Below are 27,607 nucleotides of genomic sequence, written 5' to 3' on the forward strand. Positions count from 1 at the left end.
ATCATAAAACGATGGCGGTGTCCCCACCATTTACGGACTTGGCAAGAAGAAGAACAAGGTAAAGTTATAGTATTGTGATGTCGGTGACAACCGGAGTTCTTCAGAATGCATCTACCAAAGTCCGCAAAATTGAAATTACCGGAGAGATCAATGGTAACGGAAAAACACCCAATGTCAAGAGAGAAAATCTTTTCAGCTATTATGGTGTTGTTTGTGGTTCTAGTATTTCCGTAAGTCACGTTCCTGCGGTAATCTTTTGATGACCATCAGTAGAAGAGGTAACATATTGGATAGAAATATAGTTCCGGCCCTGAATCGGCGAAGACTCATTGAATAGATTTCGGCTTTATATTTATGCAAAGAACTGAGTCATCTGCCCCGTTTGTGTACCCTCTTCGGGCCGTTTGTGATTATCCTTGCTATTGTTCCTAATAATTTCCTAATAATTTCCTAACATGCCATTGTCTAGACTCCTGCTTGTAAACTACCAAGTTTGTAGCCAATCATTTCCAGGGGCCCGTACTGATAGCAGAAGCAACCTTTATCGTGAATGCCCCATTGGGAGATACAAAGTATAACGCCATGGGGTGTAAATTTGGTTGTAGAATTCAAATCAAGTATAAATTAGGATCAGATCGCCCTTTCGGGTTATTTCAATTTCGTCCTCTCAATAATCTTTAGCACTCACTTTCTAACAATATCAAACATGGTCAAGCCTTACGAACCTGAATTCGAACAAGCTTACGACGAATTAGTCTCAGCTTTGGAAGACTCCACTCTTTTCGAAGAACTTCCAAAATATAAAAAGGTTATCCCAGTTGTTTCCGTCCCAGAAAGATTGATTCAATTCAGAGTAACTTGGGAAAACGATAAGGGTGAAATCGAAACCAACAACGGTTTCAGAGTTCAATTCAACTCTGCTTTGGGTCCATACAAGGGTGGTTTAAGATTCCATCCATCAGTTAACTTATCCATCTTAAAGTTTTTGGGTTTTGAACAAATCTTTAAGAATGCTTTGACCGGTTTGAGCATGGGTGGTGGTAAAGGTGGTTCCGATTTCGACCCTAAGGGTAGATCTGATGCTGAAATCAGAAGATTCTGTACTTCTTTCATGAGACAATTGGCTAGATACATTGGTCAAGATACCGATGTTCCAGCTGGTGATATTGGTGTTGGTGGAAGAGAAATCGGTTTCCTCTTTGGTGCCTACAAGGCAATGCAAAACAACTGGTCTGGTGTCTTGACTGGTAAGGGTTTGACTTGGGGTGGTTCATTAATCCGTCCAGAAGCTACTGGTTACGGTTTGATCTACTATGTTGAAAAGATGATTGAAAAGGCCTCCAACGGTAAGGAAACCTTTGCTGGTAAGACTGTTGCTGTTTCTGGTTCTGGTAACGTCGCTCAATACGCTGCTTTGAAGTTGATTGAGTTGGGTGCCACTGTTGTTTCCTTATCTGACTCCAAGGGTACAATCACTACCACTTCTGGTATTACTGCTGAGCAAATTAAAGAAATTGGTGATGCCAAGTTGAAGTTCAAGTCATTGGAAGAAATCATCAAATCTCCAACTTTTGCTGGTGTTGAATACTCTGCTGGTGAAAGACCATGGACCAAGTTTGAAAAATTGGACGTTGCCTTACCATGTGCTACTCAAAATGAAGTTTCTGGTGATGAAGCCAAGGCTTTGGTTGCTGCAGGTGTTAAGTTTGTTGCTGAAGGTTCTAACATGGGTTCTACCAAGGAAGCTATTGAAGTTTTCGAAGCCAACAGAGCTAGTGGTGTCTGGTACGCTCCTGGTAAGGCTTCAAACTGTGGTGGTGTTGCAGTTTCTGGTTTGGAAATGGCTCAAAACTCTCACAGAGTTAGATGGACCAGTGAAGAAGTGGATGAAAAATTGAAGAACATTATGTCTAACTGTTTTGATTCTTGTTACGCTACTGCCTTAAAGTACACTGCTGCTAAGGATGGTGAATTGCCATCTTTGTTGAAGGGTGCTAACATTGCTGGTTTCATCAAGGTTGCTGATGCCATGTTTGACCAGGGTGACGTCTTTTAAAGCGATTTAGAGTTTACTGCTAGCACTGGGTATTAATTGGTTTTCTTTTAAATTTTTTTATGTTTCTTCTACTTCTTTCTCTGTTTGGTTATGCTATGTCTTTTGGTTTTCCTTTGCTAGTTTCTTCAGGTGATATTTTTTATTTACTATAGAATTGTACTTGATTGTTATACATATTGTAGAGGTGCATTGCAGTGCGGTGCAGGGCATAACATTGTTTACTACAGTGCGTTGCATAACACAGTTAATGCAGTGAAGTATACCAATCCCGTTAAGGGGTAATAATATTGTCGTCCACACGACCACTGTCATAAATGATGCGCTATTCAATTATCAACACCAATCACCAAGTCACGTTTCTTCTTTAGAGCAGTACCGTCTCTCCAAGCATGTCGTCGCTTCATACCCAGCCACACGAGGTGGATATACCCATAACGGACTTAGATACCGATCCGGACGTTTTCTCCGACCAAGAGACCAATCATCTCAATAATGCTGATTATGCTGATGATGACGATGATGATGTCCAACAGTCACAATTAACTATGGATCAATTTGATTTTGAAATCGGTGATTATGCCGACCCTTCCTCCGAGAATGTGCTCAGTAAAGCCTTGAAAGGATTCAAAGATATGTTTGCTGCTAAAAATGGTAATAGAAGTGACTCTTTAAGCTATGAAAGAGTAGCAAATGGAGTAGGCAATGGCATGATGGATTCAGAGAGTTTGGATTCCAATGATGAGGTGGCTTTGCATTTGAAGGACTATAAGATTAATATGCTTAAGAGAAAGCTTACCAGAATTGGTGCTTATGTGTTCGTGATGAGCATTTGTTTCTTTGGTGCAATGGCTTATATGCTCTTCTTGTTGGCTGGTAGGGGCAGTGCTACTAACAAGAGTTATACCGATCCTGATACAGGTAAAACAGTGTTATCTAATTCGACTCACAAGTTCTATCCGACAACGTTATTGATATCTATAGACGGTCTTCACCCCCATTATATCAGTGCCAGCAACACTCCAACGATGCATAAGCTCTTTGTGGAGAAGTTTGGCGCTCCATATATGATTCCCAGCTTCCCCTCGTCGACGTTCCCAAACCATTGGACTTTGGTCACTGGATTGTTTCCTTCTGAACACGGTATAGTGGGTAATACGTTCTACGACCCCGTCTTGAAGAAGCAGTTCATCAACACTAATCCTAAAGTCGGGGGTCTAGACCCTGAGTTCTGGAAGGGGGGTGAGCCGGTTTGGACAACGGCTTTCAAGCAAGGAGTCAATTCTGCTATTCATATGTGGCCAGGTAGTGAGGTTCCAGGCATTGGTATTGATGGAGGAGGTCCACTATATGTTGATAAGTACAATGGATCCGAACTACTTTCCAATAAAGTGGATAGGATCTTCACGTGGTTAGACATTGAAGAAATCGATAAGAGACCAGAATTAGTGCTTACATATGTTCCTACCATTGATCTGTATGGCCATAAGTTTGGTATTAGTGGATCTGAATTGGTTGAAGCCTTGAACTATGTTGATGATTTCATTGATTTGATTCAGTTGGAATTAAAGAAACGAAATTTACAAGATTTGGTCAACATGGTGATTGTAAGTGATCATGGAATGGCCCCGACTTCAAATAACAGACTTTTGTATTTGGACGATATTATCGATTTAAATAAGATTGAACATATTGATGGGTGGCCCTTGTTTGGGCTACGTCCAAAGCAAGAATTCCCAGTGGACGACATTTATGATGAACTTAAGGAGAAATTGTCAAAGCAAAAACATAACAATAGCTTTGATGTTTATAAAGTTCAAGATATACCTGCTGAATTTGAATTTGGTGGAGCATCTTCAGGTCACAAGTTTGATTATAGATTAGCTCCCATATGGATCATTCCTCACGTGGGATACTCTGTGACCACGAAAGCACAGATGGAGAAGAATGGAGGGGATTATAAGCCTAAAGGTGTTCATGGCTATAATAATACTGAACTATTGATGAGAGCCGTTTTCCTTGCTCAAGGACCATATTTTGATAAACTTAAGTCCAAAAAGATACACCCTTTCAAGAATATAGAGGTTTATAACTTGGTTTGTGACACTTTAGAGATTACCCCATCTCCTAATAATGGTACCGGTGATTTATCTATATTTGGAGCAACTTTGCCCCAATCTTGGAAAGATAACTTGGTATACCCTGATTTACCTTTTGAAGTTGATCATATCATAAAGGACGATGCAACATATGATTTGCTTTTCCGGAATGTCACTTTGAAAGAACAAGAGACACCAACATTAACCAGGATTACAGTTAGTACTAATGCTAGTCCATTAGAATCGTTGATAAAGGAAGAATCCACCTTTACTTCTGTTAGTGAAAAGCTACCCAAGCCTACTGATTTTGAAGTTGATTTAAATCATCCAGAAGAAAGCGATGATCATGGTGATACTAAAGTTCCGGGTATTTTCCAAGGTCTTGAAGACGCTTTTGAAGATGCAGTTGACTCTGTTGGTAATTTCATTGATGGAGCAGCAAATAAAATAGACGATCTCTGGCATAATGTTGTGGACGATAATTAACACTAGTCTTCTTCATCTGGAAGTGATTGAAGTGTTGGGAAAGACGAGAGAGGGTCCATTGAATTATGTCGTACGGGACTAATAGGAGATTGTTTTAGGAATGGTGAATTGTTTCGTATTTTAGCAGGAGTTTCTTCATCTGATAATGAATTAACAGATATTCTATCTGATCTTGGAGTTAGAAGGGAATTTCTAAAACCATCTAAAGGGTTGAAAGATGGACCTGAACATTCTTGACAAAGCTTGACTATTAGGTTTTTGGGTAAGTCTGCAAATTCTTTACAACGACTTACTTCGGGCCAAAAGTTCTTTAGAAGGTATGTAGTTCTATCAAGCAAAAGTGATTCATTTGCAACCAAAAGGACCTTCCAAAGTTTAATCAAATTGTCGACTGAAGTATTATTGAAATATTGCAATTTCCTATTAAGAACGGTTAAAACATCACATCTAAGGTCAGGCATTTCATACAAGTTGGAAAGCACCAAGATCCCACCAAACGTTGACAAATCACTGTTTTTAACGTAATTTTCAATGTCCATTTCTCCAGTGTATAAATACCAAATGAACCCCCGGACCCAACTGCTTGGTTCGGGGATTTGCATTTGATTTGTCAGGGTTTCAAACATTCCACTCTCTAGAATTCGTTGGAAATGAGGCCATCTGGCTGCTAAAATGGCCTTATGGACTCCAATGGACTCGATATGTTGTGAAGGGACCAGCCCAAAGGGTACATCCGAATACTCCAAACTGGCTTGTTCAGACGCAAACATTTGGATCTCAAAGTCGGTATACTTTCCAGCTTGAAGGAGTTGAGTAAAATCATCTAGCAATTTACCATATCCACAAGGAGAAGATGATGAATATTTATAGGGTAATCTTGAGATTCCAAGTTTATTGATGGGGATTTGAAGGAGATACTTCAATCGTTGGTCACTTGAATGACGATTTTCATTATCACCATCACTGTTCAATGGTTGATGTTGCAAGTGACTACCGAAGAGGGACTCACGAGGAGATATGGTTCTTTGAGTGCCCAAAATGTATAAGAAGCCACCATTAGACAGTACAAAAGGTTTCCTCCAATGGAAACTATAAGCATTATAAGGAGACTCATCTTCTCCTAACAAAGCAGCGAGACCTGAATGACCAAAGATAGTGATGAAATCGTAATCCACAAGATTGGTGTAAGATAATTGCAAACCCCTAATATCATTTTCTTCAGTATTGCATATCTTTAATTTAACGTTTCTGTTGATTAATGAGTCCAAAAATGCTGTTTCATGATCAATTGGACTAAATGATGTTATCGATGTTATTGTCGAATTGTCCAGTTTGATTTTAATAGAGCCAACGGTATCGTCTGCAAAATTATAATAAAGTATCGACCGATCCGAATGGTTCATGTCTTTATCTAATCCTCCCATGGCATACAATTTGTTATCCAACACGGTAATAAAATGGTCGAATCGTGCTGTGAACTCAATTGGTCCGCTCCATATGCCCGTGGTCAAGTCGTATTCATATAGGTCATTAAGTGGAACAGAATTAACCAAACCTCCACTAATATAGAACTTGGTCCCATCTTCCGAAAGACAGCACCCGTGTCTTGAGCGAGAAGACGGAGCATTGAGTAACAGTTGAGCGGGGGGGCCTTGCCATTTCCGTTCCATAACATTGTATATCATCATCAAACTATCTTTCTTAAAGTTCGAGTAAGTGCTAGCACCTGTAGCGGTCTCCGGGAATTCATCTTGAGGTACTCCGCCAAATACAAGTACATTGCCATCACCTAAATATATAGCCAGATGTCCCTCTCGGTATAATCCAACGTGCTTATCATCGATCTCCCATTGGCTGGTCTTAAGATTGAGTAGATACACATTGCTGTCTAAGTTATCAAGTTCATCGTACCCTCCATATAAAAATACATAGTCAGTGTCAGGACATGCTACTACTGTTGACTTGAGGTTGTATACAGGTGCTTCACTACCTATTACAGATATAACCGTCTTCAGCATAGTAAGGGACCAGTTAGAAAAGGTAGTGGAACCAGATTATTTACCCCACGGTTTATCACTCAAAGTTTCAAACTACGTTATCAATTTCGCCATATCTTAGTCACGTGACCAAACAAGTATCACGTGCACTATTATTACCATACTTGATATGGGTCTTTATCACTATCAGATATAATGACCTCTGATCCCTGTAATTCCTGTTCCAATTGAGTTTTAAACACTTTCAAGAAAGCCCTTTCAGTATTGGAATGATTACATACAACAACAGAACTACCAGACTCAGTGAAAAATAATGCTTCATGGTGAGATAATTCTCCAGTATAATATAAATCGGCATCCACACCTCTAAACACTGAGCCTCCGGATCCAGCACAGATGGCTATTTTGCTGATTAGCGTTTCCCTGTGGTGATTTCTACCTATAGCCACTTGTACAGTGTCCAAACTTAAGGATGTCTTGATATTTTTCACCAAGGAAGTTAAAGGTGCTGGCTTGCACAAAGTCACCAATCTTCCCATCCCACAACCTTCTTCATTAGGGTTTGGGTCTATGGGGATTCTTTCAGTTTCACCACCCAATCCTTCACTTATCCCATCGGCTAAGAAATCGTTAACTCCGCCTTTGGCACTATCAACAGCCGTGTGCGGAGAATAAACGCTAACTCCGTTCTGAATCAATCTAATTAGCGATTTCTGTTGTGGATCAACGGGCGTAATGGATTTAAGTCCACGGAAAATGAAGGGATGGTACGCAATAATTACATTGGACCTTTTCCGAATGGCTTCTTCGGCAACAGCCTGAGTCAAATCAATTGTAAGTAACACTCGGATCTCATCACTCTGAACTTCTTCAGAACTGGAATCAACAAGTAATCCGGTGTTATCCCAGGACTTGTCAGCCAATCTTATTGGGTAGAATTTTTGGACTAATTTTGTCACTTGTTAGTTTTTGGTATCGTTAGGCGATTGGTGATTGGTTTGATACTTACCAGCGTTGACGACGGACTTAATGGCGTTCTTGGACATAATATGAAGAATAGTTGGTGTATATACTCGTACGTATTGATCTTGGTGGGGTCAAAGTTTTAAGATAATGGAAATTTAAAGCGGTAGCGCGGATTTTTTTTTTACTTTGGGTTCTTGTATGGTTGTGAAATGTCGCATTAATGTCGTACAGATAGACTTAAGTTATTCATAATGTATATATTACGTACCTACCAAGTATGCTTGTGTATGCTTATATATGATATTCTGCTATGTAATATTAAGACCAGTTTTAATAAGTAGTCCATTTTATTATTGACATCCAATATCGCCACATTTTGCTTATGGAATTATAAATGTATAATTCGACTCCAAAGCAATTATCACTATTCACTGCTTTGACGGTGCTCGTCCTTTACATTATTAATATATCCCTTTTCTAACAGCAGAACTTGCTGTTAAATTAAATTTATAATGTCGTCATATTGATTATCAATGGATTAATCAAGGTTTGAATTTCCATTTAGGTGTTAATTTCTGTTCGGTCGATCTTTGTTGGCTGTAAAGCGTCTGTTTCTTGTAGGTTTTCTTTCTCCTATTTGTCTGATTAGCGACTACTACCTGTCTGATCAATTGTATATCAGTTGGACCGAGTCAAATCGGCGCCTGGTATGTAGGTTTTCGGTGTGTATTCGGTGTTTTGTTCGGGGTTTCAACCTGCTTACGTCCTACGTGTTTGATTCTGTTCAACAAGTGGTCTGCTAAGAATCAAACTAAAACAAAAAGACAAGAGGTCGATAAACGAATAAGGCTAATGTATTTTTGTTGTTCAAATACCTTTGTATTTAGCAACATAGAAATGAAACAAAAAAGTATGCCTCCTGCCAGAATTGAACTAGCGACCTTTGCATTACAAGTGCAACGCTCTACCACTAAGCTAAGGGGGCTTCCATGGGGATAATACTGTTTTTAGCCCATAACAGCGCGAAGTTTAAAGAAATAGCACACAAAGCCAGCTTTGCAGGACAAATCATCATACTGGGTTCGACTGCCCAATTGAAAGCTCTAAACTCACATTAAATATCTATAATCTTATGCTAAAGGAACCCCGGTGGAATTAAGAATATCTTCGGATAAATCAATGGTATTAACAGAGCCATCCTTTTTATAATTATCAAAAGTCAAATAACCTTCAACTTGATGAGTATAGAAATACTTTCTTTGATAATTATCCAATACTTTTCCAGACTTTAATCTTTCAATAAAATCAGGATTAGAAGTTACTGCTCTCAGGATACCAATTAATGTTCTATCATCAGCATTAACATCGTTCTTTAACGCGGCATATTCACCATCTCCAGCTAACACGGTGTCTACTTTATTTCTATAATTTGTAATGTAACCTCCACTTCTAATGAGTTTCCCAGACCAAAGTTTAATTATTGGAACATTTGACTCTCCAACGTTTAATGTCCTATCACTGTTTCCAGACACTCTGGGTTCAATCACCGACAAATAGGCCAATTCTAAACCAGAATACTTCAAGTATTCCATATGAAGTGCTATCTCTTTACCGTATTCCACAGCAGGATGATCCAAGGGGTTCATATCCTCAGGGTATGTCATGTTATGATAAGACCACGGAGAAATTCTAACAGATAACCGTTTGGGACCAACATCCTTATGGTAGATCAACTTATCGATCAACTCAAAGAGAAACCTACATCTATTCTCCACACTTCCACCATATTTATCAGTCCTATGGTTAGTCAAGGGTGAAAGAAACTGTTCTATCAAGAAGCCTGAACTAGCATGCAACTCAACAATATCAAAGCCGGCTTTAGTAATGGCATTAGAACAGGCCTCCACAAACTTATCTTGTAACTGGATGATTTGAGCCTCGGTCAACTCCACAAATTCAATACTACCACCAGCACTTTCATTAAAGGCTGTTTCAGTCTGTTTGTTATGGAATAACCCTTTAGTGGGCGCAACCAAGGGAAGTCCTAGCTCCTTGTGTAAAGGAATGCTACCTGTTCTACCAGGAGCAAACACCTGGACACCAACATAACATCCATTCTGATGTATCACATCAGTAACCTTTTTGAGAGCTTCACATTGACGATCAGTAAAGACTCCAGGCTTATAAGGTACTAAGCCACCTTCAGGTCCAATCAATGCAGACTCAAAAATAATATATGATCCCGGGGTTTGAGATCTTTTATCATAATAGTCTATCATAATATCAGTGGCAATATTATCTTTGGTATTTCTTAATCTGGTGGTGGGGGCATAAACCACACGATTTTGGAGCTCAAGGGCTCCTAACGTGATTGGCTTGAAGAGATTGGTCTTCTCCAAACTGGCATTGTTGTCTGACATTGTACTCGGTGATAAAAGAGAGGACAGGAGAAGCTTTAGTGGTGGATACTTTAAGAGCCCTTGTGGGTACAATTTAATTGATAATTAATTTCTAACCACGTGATCTGAGTCACGTGATATCTTTTACGGTATACCGAAATTACGTTTTACTTACTATTATGTCATATAAGTAGTATATATTATCCTTATAGTGCAGAATGAGGTTAAAATAAAAAAATCTATAAGACGACCGGGGGAAGGGGGGTATAAAAAATGAGTGGACAGTTTGTATAATTTCATGTATTCATCATCTTGTGAAGGTCCATACCTGATTGGGATTTCATATGTGACATATCACCATTGTGGGTCACAGAAGACACTCCGTTTCTAGTAGTCGAAGTAGCGGTAACTTCTGAAGTCGTGGCCGATAACGGAGCCGGTGGAGGAGGTGGATAATTCAGAAGACTGGTGAAACTGAAGACAGATCTAATAGGAGGTAATTGAGTTCCGGTTGTCGCTATACTTTCGGCAATAGTTGGTTGAGGACCACGGGAACTGGGTTTGGCAAAATGCGCTGCAGTTAAATTGAAAGAAGGAACTCTGCTTAAGCTTTCTGTGGTTGATTGAGGACCTAAGTGAGGTGATTGGGAAGGCGTTTGTAATGGAGTGTCATTAGGAGATGCAATCAGGAACTTGCTGGTATTAGATCTGGAGGTTAAGATCAGTTGGCTAATTGACATTGGCGGAGAATTAGGTGTGGATATAGCAGGCATTGATTGAGAATTGATATTATTAAGTGTCGCACTTGGTAAAGAAGGAGAATTAGGTCTTGATTTCTTTAATGGTTGTGATGCTGTCAGGGCAAATTCCAAATTCAATGAAGATGATGAACTTTGTCTTGGTATAACTGGTGTTCCATTATTAGTTGACTTTTGACTGGTTGATGTCTTCAAGGGAGTCATTCTAGTTATTGAAGCAAATGATGCCAATGCTGCTAAATTGGTTCCTGAATTTGAATTTGACTTCACTTTCCCTGTTAGCGATGATAGTGAAGAACTTGAAGCATTGAATAATCTAGAAGGTACGTTTTTGTGGTGTGAGGCATAGTAATCATTTATGTTAACCAAATGATTGGTGGTGGTGGTTGTATTAGGACTAGTGGTTATGTTACTGGAAGCATCAGGTGAAGTACTTAATGAATCAGATGCTGATGTAGTATGGGAACCAAATAAATTAGAACCTATCGATGTACCTGATTCTGACTTGATAACTTGAGGCACCTTCAAGGTATCTGAAGAAACAGATCTCTTGACATTTTCTGGAAGCATTAAATTGGTTGGAGATGAAGGGATGGAATTCATCACAGGAGGAATATAATGTGTTTGCGTTTGGATATGTGGATTGACATTGATATTGTTAGTTGCTGGAGAAGAAGATCTAGGAAATGCTCCAGGGAGATACTGAGGAGCTTGAGCTTGAGCTTGAGCATAAGGATATGACGGTTGAGGTTGTGAATACTGTGGTGGTGGTTGCTGTTGTTGGAGCATTGGTGCCCCATTGAAAGCACCTTGTTGCATGTTTTGTTGCATAAGATGCTGTGGTGGTGGCTGTTGTTGGCCATTGACAACGGCATATACCTTTGAGTTCCCATCCATGTCTCCATTAGAAATGGGAATATAAGTCACTTGTTGACTACCTGGAGCAGAAAGCATAATACTGTGTTGCGGTTGTGGATGTTGGAACTGATTATATTCTTGCATTGACGGAGGTTGTTGAGTCCGGGGCATGGGCAACATCGTTACCAAAGGTGCCTGTTCGGAGTTAGGGGACGTATTGCCATGTTTTGACCTTCTCTTTCGGGGAACAGGATTATTGTGAATCCTCAAATGTCTGGTTAACTCATCAGATCTCGAAAACCTCTTGGTACACCCAGGGTACGTACACGGATGAGGCTTCTCCCCTGTATGAGTTCTGATGTGTCTGGTTTGGTGTTCTAATCGATGGAAGGCCTTATCACATATCGTACATTTGTAAGGCCTTTCCTCCTTATCTTTCTTTTCCTTTGGAGGCATCGGACAAATGAATATCGGTATATTGTGGTGTCAGTATGAGCAGTCAGAATGTGAGGAGTCAGATGTTAGCTGCTGTATACCACAATTTCAATCTCTACTCAACAGTAGGGCGATAAGCGTAGCTCAGATAAATTTGGTTCAATAGCCTTTGCGGGTTATCTTATGGATGTCGGATCAACTTGATGTATGTCGATGTGTGTTGATGATAACGAGATGTGCCGAAAGGAAGTTAACTGTCCAAAAAAAAACATAAAATCCTTAGCATGCTGAAAGTTAACAGGAGCTTTGCACAAAACTATTTCTTTTTAATCGTCACCAATTCTTTCAGACATATAATGTCGTTGAGCTATATTGTTTTAAACAATAAAAAATACAGAGAATTAGAAGCGATGGGTTGGGGAAGACTATAGCTTGCTGGACATCCTCTTAGCTAGACCATTAGGAGTATCAGGCTATTGAATAATATTTATTCGTGTGTGGTATGTCGTTTATTCATCTTGCCGAACTAATTATACCGTCTTTTTTTTGCCCTCCTTCGGTATTTGGGGACTTCGCTTTACGACTTTCATGACACAAAATTTTGGTACTTAACTATGGATATCAATTTTTATCCCCCACCCCACCATGCACCCCACGAGATCTCATAACTTTTTCCCAGACAATAACCACAAGAAATTTGTCTGCAAATGGGAGAAAAATCCCATATCCCTGTTTTAAACAAAGCAACAAAAAAAGTCTATAAGACATCGCCTGGGTAAGTTTCCTACAATAACAAGGGCCCTATTGGTTTTGGTGGCGCTTTTTTTTATAGTAAGCTAATCATTACTTATATGTACTTAGATCACATCCTGATATTTATTTTATTATGTCGCTTCCTTGAAATAATTATTGTCTGTCGGGTAAATCTTTGACCCATGGGGTTATTCTGCATGAGGTTTTTATTTGGGTGCTGTCCCCCACTATTATTGTCGATATTTTAAACCATCGGCCTACCTCCGGAAAAACATCTCATCGCACAAAGAAAAAGTTTTTCCGTGGTATGATACTATTGTTCTTTCAAAATGGTGCTGGTTTTGTATCTCATCTAGGAAACAGTTCAGCCTTAAACCAAATTCAAAGACAATACATAAAATCGACTTTTTAGTTTAGGCTCAGTCATTTACAATTTGGAATTGTATGCAGTTTGAAAAAGGTTTAGTTGTTGCAAAGTGTTCACTGTAATAATTCAAATATATGCTCTTGTGCCTGCATTTAGAACAACCATTCACGTACTACTCTGCAACACTTAGTCCAACAGATATGTGCGGATGCAAAAAAATAAATCTAAGGTTTTCAAACTAAGATTTTGCACCCAAAAGAAAAGGCAAGAGACGCTCCAATTACATGTGACTAATATGTTTTAAATCATAAATCAGTGTATATTCAAAAGTATTTAGTGGTATATAATGTAAAACAGCAAATGAAGGGACGGTTAAATCAGCTAACGTCAGAGAGAATTAAAAAAAGAAACGCACTTTAAAACTTATACTAAGCTCGAAATCAAAATAAAGGTAAAAGAGATATGACTAATCCCATTAAGATAGTCATAAAGTTCAATTTTAGAGCAGAAACTCCACTTGAACGTTTTATTAATGGAGCATGAACCATAGCAGTAGATTCAGAAGTTGGGCCGGATGCATGAGGGGTATCTGAGTAAAGGGAAGATGATTCATCAAGAGTCGATGCTCCGGGAATCTTGTCATTGATAATTTCGACATTTTCTTCATCTGTATACTTGGCTTGAGCAAGTGAAATGGTGTAATCTTCCAAGTCGTAAACCAAGTAAGTGGATGTTAAAAAGTTATCACCGAATGTGATATAGGTTCCTTGCTGAGGAATAATATCTAAAGTACAGCTAGTGCCGCTTTGTGAAATGAAGTTCAGAACTGGAACCTTAACACTGGTTTGACCAAAGTTAAAAGCAAATTCTTGCAGACCAACAGAACAATCAACTTTGTAGGCAGCCAAATCACTGGAATAATTAGCTGAAAGTTGTTGGGAAATCGTCTTGAACAATTCCGATGGAACATAGGTAAGGGTAGTTCCCGTATCCAAGAGAGCGGAATATTTAGTATTTGTAAGACTAACATTTTCAGATCCCAGATTAAGAATCCATGAACTGATGGGAATTTCCATTTTAGAAGGCGATTGTCCTTCTTCTCTGGTCATTGGAACCGTTGTCAATATCCCGGAATATTTGGCATGATCCACAGCACCAAACAAGACGGTTCCCTGATAGGCTGAGTTCGAGTTCAAGTAAATAGAATACGCAACCTTGTTAATATGACCTTGCTTTTTCAACAAAATAGGATAGTTATCGTACTTTGTTGGGGCAACTTCTGTTGCACGTAGCCCAATTCCGAAAACTCCTAGGGTACTACTAGTTTTATTGACAAGTCCAAATGAGAGTTCTTTCACAGTGACACCACCAAGAGTAATATCATCTCTACCCCATACACCTGAAGCACTTGAATTATCATAGTAAGATATCAAGAAATGAGGTGATGATGTATTGACCTTAAATGTATTGGATTTTTCGGGGTTGAAGGATCCATAAGCAAGACAGCCATCGTTTAAAATTGTGCTTGAAGAACCAGGAGTGTCAATTAATGTACTTCTTGCTTTTGTTGTTGCGGTAGCTGAGTTATTCTTGGCTTCCAACAGATTCTGGACTACTGAGGTGACCATAGAGCTCAGCCTTGAGAAATAAGTCGTCAGCACAGATTCCGCGGCATTTGAGGGAGTAGGAATGACAACACCGGGAGATAAAGTAATATAACCTCCATCAACTGAAAACAATGGGTAGTTTGGTGCAACCGAAGTACCCGTATAGTTTGCAGGAGGTTCGGATATTGACAATGTAGGAATTTGTGCACCGGGGCTCAAGGTTATAAGACTACCAGCAAAAGAATATTTATAGTAGCTAGTTGAGCTTGTAACAACAGAGCCTTGCGTGCTTGAAATCTTGGTAACCTTACTAGAATTTTCCTGATCTGTATGCGAAATCTGAGTGTATGATTCTCCATTCAGAGTGGGAAGAATATTAGCAGTGGTGAAGGGAGTGGGATGCTCGGACACAGAAGAAATAGTGTATACCGTACCATTCTTTGTATGTATAGGGTAGACATTACTCATAACAGAAATTGAGGTGGAAATGGCCACGGAATAAGAGGGTGTAAAATTGAAGTCTGATGGATAAGGGTCAAGTGGGACACTCTTTGAGGCTATAGAAGGATTTGATGGTGTCTCCAAAGGTGTTACCATTTCAGAGACTGTACCAGGGAAGAAATCTGATGGAGTCTCCGAAGGGGTGACTGTATCGGAAACAGTGCCAGGGAAGAAATCTGATGTCTTGGGGCTTTGATATGGATCATAGTCCACAGTTTTTGTAGTATATAATGTTAGCACTTGTGTTGTGTAGATAGTTGTAAATGCAGTAAGTGGTGGGAAGTCGTCAAAGAAAGTTGAATACACAAGGCTACCTTCATCATCATAGACGTAGCCAACAGCCCCCGTATCGCCATGTCTCTTGGAATTCCCTGGCATTACACAATGGGCGTCCTTTTCTAAAAGCCATAAATCAGAAGACCCAGTGTCAAGAATCACAAAAATTTCCTCTTTATCCGAACCTACAGCAACATTGGCAAGATAAAAAGTAGGACCCCGATTAATAGGCCATTGTACCTTATCATCTCTTTTTGCAACAACTGCCTTCAGAGGATCATCTCCGTGGTAAACTTTGAACTCAAGTTTTGGAGGTTGAAATCCTCGTTTATTCAAGTCGCTTTTTGGGGTGTCATCAACAGGAGCAGCCAGAGAAAAGGAAGCTGCTAAAATTGGAATTAACCCAGCTAAAAGATTTTTAACACTTACCATAACTAATTGCAGGTATTAGTAGGGTAGAAAGGTATTTTTAAGGTTAAAGCTGTTAAAATGAGTTGATAATTAATGGGTGGTGGTTGGCCTTCATTTATAGATGTCAGCCTCGGTTGCATAGACAACAAATCTGTCATTATAACAATAATAGACATCGTCTATTGTTACCTGAAACGCTGATCAGGTAACCATCTGCGAGAGAAAGGTACATGTTGCCAATAATAGATCATTAGCGATGTCTTCTAATTAATCCCAAATTGGAACCAAGATACACTGTCAATAATAGAAGATCAATAACAATGCCGTTTTCGGATACCCGGGTCTTAGAATGAATAGTACATGTTTACTTTCTTTTCCGAATCAGTAAAGTAAAACATCGTTCCATTTATGTGATTCCGGAACAACAGGTTTTGGGCCTTGTGCATAAAAAAGACGAGTGCAAATTGATATGCAAAGAGCTTCGCAACAGTTGCATAATTCTTTGGTGATACCTGCAAATAGTATCACTAATTACAAGGTCCCTTTTGATCATTTTCGGGGAGTTATGATGTACATGTATGTCAACGCTAGTATTATGCGCTTTCTTCGCCATTATAAGTTGCACATGTTAGCGGTGTAATATTGCATTCCTTTGTTGAGGTCATGATTTACATGGATTTTAATACTATTAATAGGTGCATTATACAAATCTCCACTTTCATAAGGTACACCTGTTAGTGGTGTACCTATACATTTTCTTTATAAGCGCAAAATGATATGATTCACATTTATGCCAAAGTTATACTAGGTGCTCTCTATGAATCCGGTGTAGTACGTATAACTTTGAGGAGTTTGAAAAGTCTCAACGTTTAGAAATGGGCAGTTCAAATGAGCAATATTATTTCGTCCAACTCAGTAATGAACTGAATAGCTGGTGTAATTGTGGTTGTCTCGTCTAAGGAACCGTTTCATTATCAACCTAGAGTAATCTTTCGGCCAGACCAACGGAGAATGTAATCGAAATCGATGTCTTCATTCACACACGTTGCACGGCACACCCTATTTAGACGGTGGGGAACCCTCTGCCGTTAACACCTATTATTCAAGAAAAATCAAATGTGCACCCCCTCTGTACCCCTGACATGAACGAAGATATCACTAAAATATGTAGTACAAAACTGATGGTAGTGTTAAGTAAGGATGGCTCTGTTGAAGTGTTTACCAATTAGGAAACAAATGAGACCAAAATGGATCACTCAGGACCAGCTACAGCAAAGAATAAATGAATTACACCTCATTTATTTGGAATTCTAAAAGACGACAGAGTATTACTTTGGGCTGTAGCAAATGGAGAATGCAGTTGGATGACGTTCTTTTCCAGAATCATTGAACTAACAAACTGTTTTATGGTATTCTCGTCAAATTCTAGGCCTAAGAAATTATTTCGAATTTTTTCCACAAGTTGCACGTTTAAAGTGAGACCCTCAACTATTTCAATGTCTCCATTAGGGGTTTTCTCTGTAATAAAAGTAAATGTTTCCCAGAGTTGTTCAATGTAATTTGACAACGAATCTCTAGCTCCAAAAATACTCACAATATAGCATTGCCAGTCTTCTTTTTTGGGACAATTAGTCCGTAAATATTTCATGAGCTCATATGCAGCCGATTCTGATTTTGACTCTTTGTAAACACCGTCAACCATAATGGCTCTTGATGATGTCTCTTGAGAGAACGATCCAAAATCATTCACATGTTGAATATACTTAAGAATCACTTCAATCATATTTGAACAAAGTCCATAAAATCCAACATGTCCTAAAGTGGCTACTTTCGACCGCTTTACACATTCTAAAACCTTCTCGACTCTTTCGTAAGTAATTGTTCTTAAAAATGATAATAGTTGGAACCGTTTCTTATTTCCACCGTTATTTAAGGCTAAATAGTTGGTCAAAGTAGCCAAATATATTAATACGTTCATCAACTCAATATACATAACACTGACATTATAAGATCTAATATCCAGATCTAGCATGTAATTATCAATAAAACCGCTATCTTGTTTCCGATCCTTTTGTTCCAGCTCAAGGTATAAGAAGAAGTTAAATTTGTTCATTTGTGTGGTTAAGTAACTTGCTATTCGAAGCAGAGGGAAGTAAGTACGTTCACCTAACTTCACCAAAAGCGTACCTCGTGTAAACACCCATTGTGCAGCATATGTCTTCAAAAGGTTTTTCTCACTTGCTTTAAGCAGATGCTCTTGAACACAAGAGGCATTTCTAAAGCATTTGATCAACTCATTCAAAGCTCTGAAGCATAGCATATATAATTCTATCATCTCGAAACTATAACTTTCTTTTGAAGAGAGATTATTACGATGATAAACCCTCCAAATGTCCGTCTGGAACTCGTAAAATGAACATATGGTAGGATCAAATTGCAGTCTTTGGAATACAATGTCTGACATTTGATCATTGGGCACAATAGTATCACAAATCTTGGGATACAGAAACATTGAACCATTGTTTTGCAAGAATGGGAATTCAACCTCCACCATCCTCAATTTGAACCAACTAACTGCTAAAACTCTTGAGTCTTCCTCCATTTTAAACCTATGGAGAACATACTTCTCATAGAAGTTGTGCAAATTAAGAAATTCCATAGCATATTCATTCTCGCGAATAAAATTGAAAGCTCTTACAAACTCTTCAAAATTATCATGAATTCTATTTGAGAGGTGGAAGAATGATTTCAGAATTAAGTACCACTCTAATACGAATCTGGCATTCTTTATGTTGATCTTTCGTAGCTCGTCAAGTGATTTTGAAGAATTGGTATCTAAACTGGCCTGTATGGCCTTATCTCTCAACGTTTTTGAAAACAGAAGCCATTTGTTGATAGTGGCTTCATTTGAATGAAGATTGACCTTGAGAAATCCAGAGTTGTAGTAACTCTCAGGCGACATATTCAAGCCATTTATAAGAACCAAGAATAATTTTGAAAGTGTTCGCAAGTCATCTAAAGTCCAGTTCTCAATGGTGGACTTTTGGTTCTTGGAATCAGTGATTTGAAGATAGATATTTCTTGCTGTTTTGTGAATAATGGAAGCGTCCGAGCTGCCGTCTGTGGACGTTCCCGTAAACCTATCCATCAATGAGTTAAAGTAGTTTATGTTCTTTGGTAAATACAATAGAATGTCCCGTAAATCAACGTCAAAGTGTAGACGATCCTTTGATGAGTCCACTCTTGTCTGCATTGAACTAGTGGTCCATGGAGGATTCGTTGGTGAAGGGCCATTAGATGCTGTAAGCTGAACAGCGAAATTGTTAGCAAAGTGAGGAGATAACGGCAAAGCTGGCTGTGTGTGATAAGGTTGGGAATAAGGAGTAGTAGTCATATCTTGATGCAAATTTGAAGGTTGTTGAAAATGTAATTGTGGTTGTAACTGAAGATGTTGCTCTAGCTGTAATTGGGGATGCTGTTGAATCTGAAGCTGTTGCGCTTGAAGATGCTGTTGGTGTTGTCGAAGTCGAAGTTGGTGCTGATGTTGCTGATGCGAAGGTCCAAGATGAACCACATGATGAGTGGGAAGTTGAATCTGATACGCATTATAGGGAACTGGAATTGAAAGTGGGTCCAGCATTTGTGGTGTCAAAACCATTGGTTCTTGAATGGGAATACGGTGAAGAAAATGTAGTTGGTGCATGGGATACGAATTATGATCTTGGCTTGGAGAAGTATCCACTTCTTCCCGTTTCCGTTTTCGGTTCTTGTAGATCAGTTTTCTTTGGTTGATCTTGGATAGTTCTTCTTCGCTTGGTGGATGAGGAGGCAGTTCATGACACTTGTCAGCCCTATGGAACTTGATGCAAGTAGCACAAGGTAACTGCATGTCACATTTAACCTTCAGACCTTTGCATGGACCGCATGAATACGATCTTCTTTGTCTTTTTGGTCTGTCAGACATTTTAAATTTGTTTGAAAAGTTATTAAAGAATGTGGGTTAAGATGTAGTTGTATGTCACAATAGTATGATAAGCATAATATGATCTGCCATCCAGCACTTGACAGTTAGTGACAAAAGGTAAATCGCCTCTCATTCAATGATGCACACGGAATAATTGAGAAGGTAGATATTCTGTTACCACGGTATAACAATGGTGATAGTAAAGATGCTAAAACGTAGAGTTTAATTACACCACTATTTGGTTAAATGGGAAGCGTTTCTATTATATACGGCAGTAAATGTGTGTGGGGCTTACATTCATGTAGTGTATCTGGCAATGCCCTGTAGGTTAAATTGTTTGCATATTTAGTTGGCATATACTGACAGACTGTAAATCCCTCCCTTGTTATTGTTCTCTCTATTGTGATCTTGTTAAATTACCATTTGAATCATTTTTCCATTGTTACAACACCCAAAACCTAAAAAAATAATTACTTAAACCTCCATATTTACTCCTATGGGAAGTACCCATTGATGTGGATGTATAAAAATAAAATATAATGTAGATTGGATTTTATAGGGCTGTATAACCTTTGAATTGATGTCATTCGTACTTTTGTATTTGTGTGTGCTATAAATTAGATACTACATTATATACATATCCCCGTGCAGTACCAAACTACATAAGTAAACAAGAGAGGAATGTATAGTAGCCATTAATACAATCATAACAAGAGATACGGAGATATAATCGCCAGTTAATTGTTTTCGGTTTTTGTGGTGACACTTTACTAGAGAAGTATGTGGGAGATTTTTTATTTAATGCATTATTCCACTGCAGCGTGCTTGCCTTTTTTTTCTTCAAGAATCCTGCGTCGATCAAATGGTGCGTTAATTTTCGCTTTACGAATGCATATTCACAAACTATTATTGGGCTTAAAGGCCCCTCTCGGAGATTTCCATACATTGAGGCCCGAGGTTAAGGTCTTTCCTTAAATTATTGTGTAAAGTATTCAGTTACTACAGTAAACTGCAGTCTTGTTACTTTGATTATAGTTACTCAGATTTTTTTCAAAGTCTGATGCTGTACGGTGTGTAAGATTATCTAACGGTAAATCTCTTTACCATCGTAAAATTGAAGCATAACCGTTTTCAATGTTAAGCTATGTTAATCGAAATAAGGAACTACATGGACATGCTTAATGCATATATATTAGAAAAGCAGCTCGTATACATGCGAAAATTCCATCAGCCATTGTGACAATCAAGTACATTTGATGGAACAATCGAAAATTTATACGAAAATCATAAGTAATCATTTAACACTTCGAGCATATCGAATAGATAGGTTCAGGGTGTGGGCGAAAGATGAACGTTTTCTGAAATCAGAGAAGCAATAAGTAAATAATGGCTTTAAAGGCTGTGGAAAGGCGAGTGTAATTACAACAAATATCTTTGCGGTTAGAATAAATATGTGCATCGAATTGTGAAAAAATCATAATAAAAGGTTTACAATTGGAAGTCATTGGCTTGCACTTGTATTAGTGGTGGTACTTATGTCCATCTATAGTTGCAAGGAAGTCCCCATGTTTAGAATGTCGTAATACAGAGGACACTGGCATAGACACAGAAATAGACACAGACATAGGCACAGACATAGACACACAAATAGACAGACATAGTCACAGTCATTAGATATACAAGTAATGTCAAGACAAAATACACACACGCAATGAATTACCAGAGTATCAACATAATAATGCCAGTGTAACAATCTTCAACACCATGATAGTAAAATCTCACTCTACGATCAGAACACGGGTCGTGCTCTTACCACAAACTCGGCCAATTGAATTCAAAGAATTTTTTCTTACTGTGCGATTCGAATAGGATTTTTCATTAGACATCACCACCAAACCCACAAGCAGTGCCCACAACTTCCTAAGTCCTTCATTATCAAGATGTTGTCCAGATTACCCCGGTCGGCTGGTATACTCAAGAGATACATCTGCACATCACAGCCCTTGAAGCAAACCTGGCATGACTTGCCAGACTTGTCTCAGTTACCCAGAGCTAAGACAGTTCCTCAACAAGCACCTATAGTTAATCCTGCTGATCAATATAAGGAATATTCTGAGGAATTACATAAGTTTGGTAAATATATCATGTCATGTATGCCCAAATACATTCAACAGTTTTCTGTCTGGAAAGACGAATTGACTTTGTATGTTGCTCCCTCGGCATTAAGACCAACAGCTATTTTCTTGAAGAATCATACCCCTGCTCAATTCAAATCAGTCATGGATGTTACAGCTGTGGATTACCCTTCAAGAGAAAACAGATTCGAAGTGGTGTACAACTTTTTATCCGTTAGACACAATTGTAGAATTAGAGTCAAGACATATGCCAGTGAAACTTCACCTGTTCCATCTTTAGTACCACTTTATGAAGGTGTCAATTGGTTTGAAAGAGAAACTTATGATATGTTTGGTGTTTTCTTTGAAGGACACCCAGACTTAAGAAGAATCATGACAGATTACGGGTTTGAAGGTTATCCATTAAGAAAAGATTTCCCCACCACAGGTTATGTTGAAGTTAGATATGATGAAGAAAAGAAGAGAATTGTTTACGAACCTTTGGAATTGACTCAAGCATTCAGAAACTTCTCCGTTGGATCCTCCGTCTGGGAACAAGTTGGTGAAGGTAAGGATTTCACTCCTGAATCCTTCAAGTTACCAACACCTGCTCCAGAACCTGAAAAGGATGATGATAAGACCAAGAAGTGATGATAGATCTATTCATATATACATAAACATTCATATATATACTAACAAAGTCTTTTATTGATATTTTGCTATTTCTTGAGTCAATTGTTGTAACTCTTGAGCCTTTTGATGATGGAACTCTTCCAAAGTCTTCACTTGAGCTTCAATTAATTCCACATCACCTTTAATATCACTAAAATCAGATGAACTTGTGGTTGATGATTTGTTCAATTGATCTTGTTTGTATTTCAACAATTGTTCAAATTCATATTTGACATTAGCCAAGTCTGATGATCTTTCTTGCTTACTATTCCATTGGGCCTTTTCTAGTAATGTTTCTAAATCTTTTAATTCTCTCTTCAATCTGACTTCTTCCCAATCAGTACCTTCAGTAACCGAGAAATCTGTTCCATGCGTTTGAGAATCTTGACTATGGCCAATTTTATTTAAATAATTCATTGCAAATCCTCTCTTCCCACTACCACCTGAATTAGTAGTGGGAGTGGATTTATAACTTTTTAAATCATAATTGGGGACTTCTTTCAGGAAAGTCGCCCTCAAACTTGCAGGGACCCCCCTTGGAATTCTTTTACCATTCTCTCTTTGATTCAAGATATGTAAGAAAACCAACACTTGATCTTTATCTATTGTTTCAAATTGTTTAGGATTAACCAAATTCCAAGCAGACGACAGATCCAATTCAGGTACTTTGGTCAAAGAATCATAAAGTGATTTAAACGAGTCAAACCGACATCTTCCATAACTGTCACAGTTTGTATTATAAATAGTCTCATAAGTTGCCTTATCAGTGGGGGAAATATACCAATCAAAATCATTACTTAACAATTCGTCTTCATCTTCACCACTCCCAGATCCAGATCCACTCCCACTGCCATACAATCCACCTCCAGTAGAAGCATTCTGATCCAAATCCTTATTGGCTTGAATCAAATGAGATTTACTACTGGGTATTAACCATCCAGGTAATTCCTCGGGTACTTCGGTTATCTTACCATTGACCAAATCAAATATTAACCTCATAGTAATACAAAACTCCTCAAAGTCTAATCTCCCATCCTTATCTATATCACTTAATTCCCATATCCCACTCAATTGTTCTTGGGGTAATCTACTGTTCTTAAGTACTGGAGTCACCTGAGATCCACTGAGGTATTTATTGTCGGCTGGCTTTAAGCCTTGAAAGATTTCCCAATACTTTTTGATTTCCCATTCCTCTAACCTCGGCATTATTGCTGTATTAATGTAGACCACTGTTGTTGTATAGAGAGTTATAGTGATGTAGTGCTGGTGTTGATTTGGTTGACTGGGTAGGATTTAGTCGTGCGCGACACAACAAAGAAGTATAGCCTCAAAAGTGGTATAGTCTCAGAAAAGACATAGCATAAACTCAGACAGTCAGTATATCATTAATTATTATTTAATTACTTTTATTTAAGATGTTGGTTCCAGACAATTCTATGGCATAACCAACAGTCAATTTCACATGCTCAGCAACATGATCAAAATCTATTTTTTCGATCGTGTCCATAGATGAATGAATAAATTGGTTACTGAACTTGAATTCACTCTCAATGATAAAAGCCGAAGGATAACCATTTTCTAAAGCTGAAGCATGATCAGAACATGCGTATCCACATTCTGTTTCATGATATGGAATATCATTATAAGTATCAATAACAAGTTTCAAGAACCCATTTAATCCAACATTAGTATAATCGGTGATTAAACCTAAATGCTCTTCAATGCCTTGGTTTTTGGATCCGGTGGAATACCCGGTCATATCTTGTTGTAACATACTGAGAACCACAGCACCAGAATCATAATAGCGAGCGAAAACATCTGCAGAACCTAATAATCCACCTTCCTCTGCAGAATAGTAATGAAATTCAAGAGTATTATAAGGACTAAATTGTCCTGTGGAAATGGCTTGAACAACCAATCTTAAGGCTTCTAAAGTAGTCACGGTTCCAGAACCATCATCGTCTGCTCCCGGAGCTCTAAGTTGAGGTAACAATAAATGTATAGAATCTTGATGTGCACCTACAACAACTTTATCTGTGACATTCCCAGGAATCGACACAATTAATGATGTTTGGTCCCAACCTTTATGGTGAACTCTTGTAATATTCACTTCATAATCTTTACTAATGGGTTTGGTAAGATGATTAACCTTTTCATAAAGCCAATCAGAGCTTTCAGCTCCCGACTTGGACTTATAATATCTGGTATAAAAACTAGTGAACTGGCTCAAATTCTCATATATCGAATCTTTATCAATTTGATCATTCAAATCTTGTACTAAAGATTTATAACTTAACTTTTTAGGATATTTATATTCCTTGACAGGCTTATTCATCATTTCAATCTGTTTAGCTCCAGATGCACTGAATAGCATTTGTTTCCAAAGTGAAGTTTGGGGTCTGGAAACCAAACCTAAAGTATAAGCTTCTTCAATACTAATTTGATTAGTCACATCCATAAACTTCTTACCACGTCTTCTTAATGATACCTTCTCCAGTTCGGAAATAATACTATATTCTTGAGGACCCAATTTAATTAACCGAAGTTCAAGAGCATCGTTTCCACTGAGAGCAGCCCAGTTACCAAGTGGAGAGGCTGCAACAATAGTACAACAAATAGTTAAGACACTAAACACCTTCATTTTATATCAATAATACTAGCAAAAACTCAATGATATCTATAACTAGTATATGCTATAACCAGTTAATACCATAGGATATTTTAATGGTGTTGTGGCGGAGTAATAGTAAGAAGTATAGGGGTATCTCGGTATTTCTTGTAATGCTATGAGAAAAATACTCACGTGACTGTTGTAGTAATATTGTAACAAATTTCACTTGTTTTTAGTAGCAAGAAAGGGCGTGTGGCGTAGTTGGTAGCGCGTTCGCTTAGCATGCGAAAGGTCTCCGGTTCGACTCCGGACTCGTCCATTCTTTTTTATATTTGAGGACCACTAAACCTATATTATTTCACATAAAGTCTATTTGCTTTTATTTTTAATGGTGACATATGTAAATTCAAACATTATTTCATTCACTTGCCATATTGATATCTTCTATATTAGTGTCGTAGTCGTCGGCCCTTAACTAGTTCCCTTACTTCCGTCAGTCGTGTATACAACTAATCTGTTTAAAGGAGCGGTGCGACTTCCAAACCAACCACCACCACCAACATTTACATCACCAATCCGCTGCTGGCTACTTTTTAACCAATTCTGTACATTAAAGCTCTTCTAAACAGACCCACTACCAAGATGATGTTACAGATCGACCCCAAGAACCTTCTTATTCAGAAAACGTTAACAGAAACCATTTTCCCAGAGGGTGATTCGGGATCACCTAAATCATTGGATAGAATCATTAGTGATTTTGATTACACCAATTATCACATCAGTACACTTCCTGACAATAAAGATTTATTATTGATTTCGTTATATTTGAAATGCTGGACTGATTTGGCACAATATGGTGTTGAAAAGTACTTGTCCACTAAATATGCTCCCTTTAGTGAATATTTAACGGTGTTAACAGGGAACGACATTGAAACATCATTCAATTTCTCGATGGTACTTAACTTGGAGAATTTAAATTCTCTGGGTTCAGAAGAAGTCAAATTGGCCATCATTGACGAATTGGCATTACTTAAAAGAAATGCCATGGCTTCTGCCTTTGAAAAGGCATTTGCAAGATATGATGAATTGGCGGCTACTTATGCGGATTCCAATACATATTCCGAAGAAGTCCAAGCGGAATTACAGAAGGAGCAAGTATTAGTTATAAATTATCGTGAATCTGATGAAAGTATCTATATCAAACCTTCATTCGATAGAGTCACTGTTGTGTTCCTGACCATTTTTCAAGATGAAACAGACAAAATCTTTGGTAAGGTTTTCCTCCAAGAGTTTGTTGATGCGAGAAGAAGATCCGTGCAAACTGCTCCACAAGTGTTGTATTCACACAAGGATCCTCCATTGGATATTCAAAGTGTGGCTCTGTCATCCAATGACGAAAACAAGGGTTACATCACATTTGTTTTATTCCCCAGACATTTGGTGAAAGGTGACAGAAGAGAGAATTGTATCACTCACGTTCAATTCTTTAGAAACTATTTCCATTACCATATCAAGTGTTCCAAGGCATATATGCATTCAAGAATGAGACTTCGTGTTAAAGAATACTTGAAGGTATTGAAGAGAGCTCAACCAGAAGCCGTGGATGAAGATGGTAAGGCCATTGACAATAGAAAGACTGCCAGTGGTCGTAGATTCGAAGTAGGAAGAGTGTAATAAAAGACATAAACATTTTTAAGTGATATTACCGTAATAAGTGTCTTTATAATATATACAAGCTATGCGATTATTTCCCTATTGCTTGGGCATCTTAGCCCCGTATTTAGATCTGGCAGTTTGTCTGTTAGCAACACCAGCACAATCCAAAGTTCCTCTAACAATTTTATATTTAACCCCAGGTAAATCTTGTGATCTTCCCCCTCTCACCAAAACCAAATTATGTTCCTGTAAATTATGACCTTCACCAGGAATAAAACATGTAACCACATGACCATTGGTCAATCTGACTCTACAACATTTTCTTTGGGCAGAATTAGGTTTCTTGGGTTTAACAATCATCACTCTCAATACTACTCCTTTCTTGAATGGGTTTCCTTCCAAATCTGGAGCCTTGGAAATGAATGGTTTGATAGGCCTAAAATGCTTACCATTCTTAATTTGATTTAATGTAGCATAACGTTTTTGCATTTGTGCAATAGGGTTGGCAAACATCGGCATTTTGAAGGGGGAGGAGGCTATACCCAACTTTGGAACTAGGGCAGGTACCCTATTAAGCACAGACTTGAACATTGGAGATACGCCTTATTATAGTTAAAAGTATAT

The 27,607-nt window shown here is 38.3% G+C and overlaps 12 protein-coding genes and 2 non-coding genes across 14 annotated transcripts; 5 read left to right on the forward strand and 9 right to left on the reverse strand.

Annotated features, from left to right (window-relative positions):
* Positions 1 to 706: 706 nt before the first annotated feature.
* Positions 707 to 2,056, forward strand: GDH3 (glutamate dehydrogenase (NADP(+)); the record flags this gene model as incomplete). Its single annotated transcript, XM_043193214.1, has 1 exon — positions 707 to 2,056. The coding sequence occupies one exon, from the start codon at positions 707 to 709 to the stop codon at positions 2,054 to 2,056; it is 1,350 nt and encodes a 449-aa protein (XP_043047640.1).
* Positions 2,057 to 2,445: 389 nt separating this feature from the next.
* KQ657_002450 (nucleotide diphosphatase/phosphodiesterase) lies at positions 2,446 to 4,638 on the forward strand (the record flags this gene model as incomplete). The annotated part of the gene is made up of 1 exon (XM_043193215.1): positions 2,446 to 4,638. One exon carries the CDS (start codon positions 2,446 to 2,448, stop codon positions 4,636 to 4,638), a length of 2,193 nt encoding a protein of 730 aa, XP_043047641.1.
* Positions 4,639 to 4,640: 2 nt separating this feature from the next.
* On the reverse strand, positions 4,641 to 7,681 carry KQ657_002451 (uncharacterized protein; the record flags this gene model as incomplete). The annotated part of the gene is made up of 3 exons (XM_043193216.1): positions 4,641 to 6,599; positions 6,800 to 7,593; positions 7,645 to 7,681. The coding sequence occupies 3 exons, from the start codon at positions 7,679 to 7,681 to the stop codon at positions 4,641 to 4,643; spliced, it is 2,790 nt and encodes a 929-aa protein (XP_043047642.1).
* Positions 7,682 to 8,514: 833 nt separating this feature from the next.
* KQ657_002452 lies at positions 8,515 to 8,586 on the reverse strand. The gene has a single exon. It is a non-coding gene; the product is annotated as a tRNA-Thr (tRNA).
* A 145-nt stretch (positions 8,587 to 8,731) lies between these two features.
* On the reverse strand, positions 8,732 to 10,021 carry KQ657_002453 (uncharacterized protein; the record flags this gene model as incomplete). The annotated part of the gene is made up of 1 exon (XM_043193217.1): positions 8,732 to 10,021. The coding sequence occupies one exon, from the start codon at positions 10,019 to 10,021 to the stop codon at positions 8,732 to 8,734; it is 1,290 nt and encodes a 429-aa protein (XP_043047643.1).
* A 275-nt stretch (positions 10,022 to 10,296) lies between these two features.
* On the reverse strand, positions 10,297 to 12,072 carry MIG1 (C2H2-type zinc finger protein; the record flags this gene model as incomplete). The annotated part of the gene is made up of 1 exon (XM_043193218.1): positions 10,297 to 12,072. The coding sequence occupies one exon, from the start codon at positions 12,070 to 12,072 to the stop codon at positions 10,297 to 10,299; it is 1,776 nt and encodes a 591-aa protein (XP_043047644.1).
* Positions 12,073 to 13,611: 1,539 nt separating this feature from the next.
* On the reverse strand, positions 13,612 to 15,987 carry YPS1_1 (pepsin-like aspartic protease; the record flags this gene model as incomplete). The annotated part of the gene is made up of 1 exon (XM_043193219.1): positions 13,612 to 15,987. One exon carries the CDS (start codon positions 15,985 to 15,987, stop codon positions 13,612 to 13,614), a length of 2,376 nt encoding a protein of 791 aa, XP_043047645.1.
* Positions 15,988 to 17,260: 1,273 nt separating this feature from the next.
* Positions 17,261 to 19,930, reverse strand: ZCF8 (Zcf8p; the record flags this gene model as incomplete). Its single annotated transcript, XM_043193220.1, has 1 exon — positions 17,261 to 19,930. One exon carries the CDS (start codon positions 19,928 to 19,930, stop codon positions 17,261 to 17,263), a length of 2,670 nt encoding a protein of 889 aa, XP_043047646.1.
* A 1,940-nt stretch (positions 19,931 to 21,870) lies between these two features.
* On the forward strand, positions 21,871 to 22,695 carry ALI1 (Ali1p; the record flags this gene model as incomplete). Its single annotated transcript, XM_043193221.1, has 1 exon — positions 21,871 to 22,695. One exon carries the CDS (start codon positions 21,871 to 21,873, stop codon positions 22,693 to 22,695), a length of 825 nt encoding a protein of 274 aa, XP_043047647.1.
* Positions 22,696 to 22,749: 54 nt separating this feature from the next.
* Positions 22,750 to 23,922, reverse strand: END3 (End3p; the record flags this gene model as incomplete). Its single annotated transcript, XM_043193222.1, has 1 exon — positions 22,750 to 23,922. The coding sequence occupies one exon, from the start codon at positions 23,920 to 23,922 to the stop codon at positions 22,750 to 22,752; it is 1,173 nt and encodes a 390-aa protein (XP_043047648.1).
* A 190-nt stretch (positions 23,923 to 24,112) lies between these two features.
* Positions 24,113 to 25,357, reverse strand: LAP1 (putative aminopeptidase; the record flags this gene model as incomplete). Its single annotated transcript, XM_043193223.1, has 1 exon — positions 24,113 to 25,357. The coding sequence occupies one exon, from the start codon at positions 25,355 to 25,357 to the stop codon at positions 24,113 to 24,115; it is 1,245 nt and encodes a 414-aa protein (XP_043047649.1).
* A 216-nt stretch (positions 25,358 to 25,573) lies between these two features.
* Positions 25,574 to 25,646, forward strand: KQ657_002460. Its single transcript has one exon. It is a non-coding gene; the product is annotated as a tRNA-Ala (tRNA).
* A 323-nt stretch (positions 25,647 to 25,969) lies between these two features.
* On the forward strand, positions 25,970 to 27,001 carry ARC35 (Arc35p; the record flags this gene model as incomplete). The annotated part of the gene is made up of 1 exon (XM_043193224.1): positions 25,970 to 27,001. One exon carries the CDS (start codon positions 25,970 to 25,972, stop codon positions 26,999 to 27,001), a length of 1,032 nt encoding a protein of 343 aa, XP_043047650.1.
* A 78-nt stretch (positions 27,002 to 27,079) lies between these two features.
* KQ657_002462 (mitochondrial 37S ribosomal protein uS12m) lies at positions 27,080 to 27,574 on the reverse strand (the record flags this gene model as incomplete). The annotated part of the gene is made up of 1 exon (XM_043193225.1): positions 27,080 to 27,574. The coding sequence occupies one exon, from the start codon at positions 27,572 to 27,574 to the stop codon at positions 27,080 to 27,082; it is 495 nt and encodes a 164-aa protein (XP_043047651.1).
* Positions 27,575 to 27,607: the final 33 nt, after the last annotated feature.

The sequence above is a fragment of the Scheffersomyces spartinae genome, assembly GCF_019049425.1.
Source record: "Scheffersomyces spartinae strain ARV_011 chromosome Unknown scaffold_20, whole genome shotgun sequence".
Lineage (NCBI taxonomy): Eukaryota > Fungi > Ascomycota > Pichiomycetes > Serinales > Debaryomycetaceae > Lizanozyma > Lizanozyma spartinae.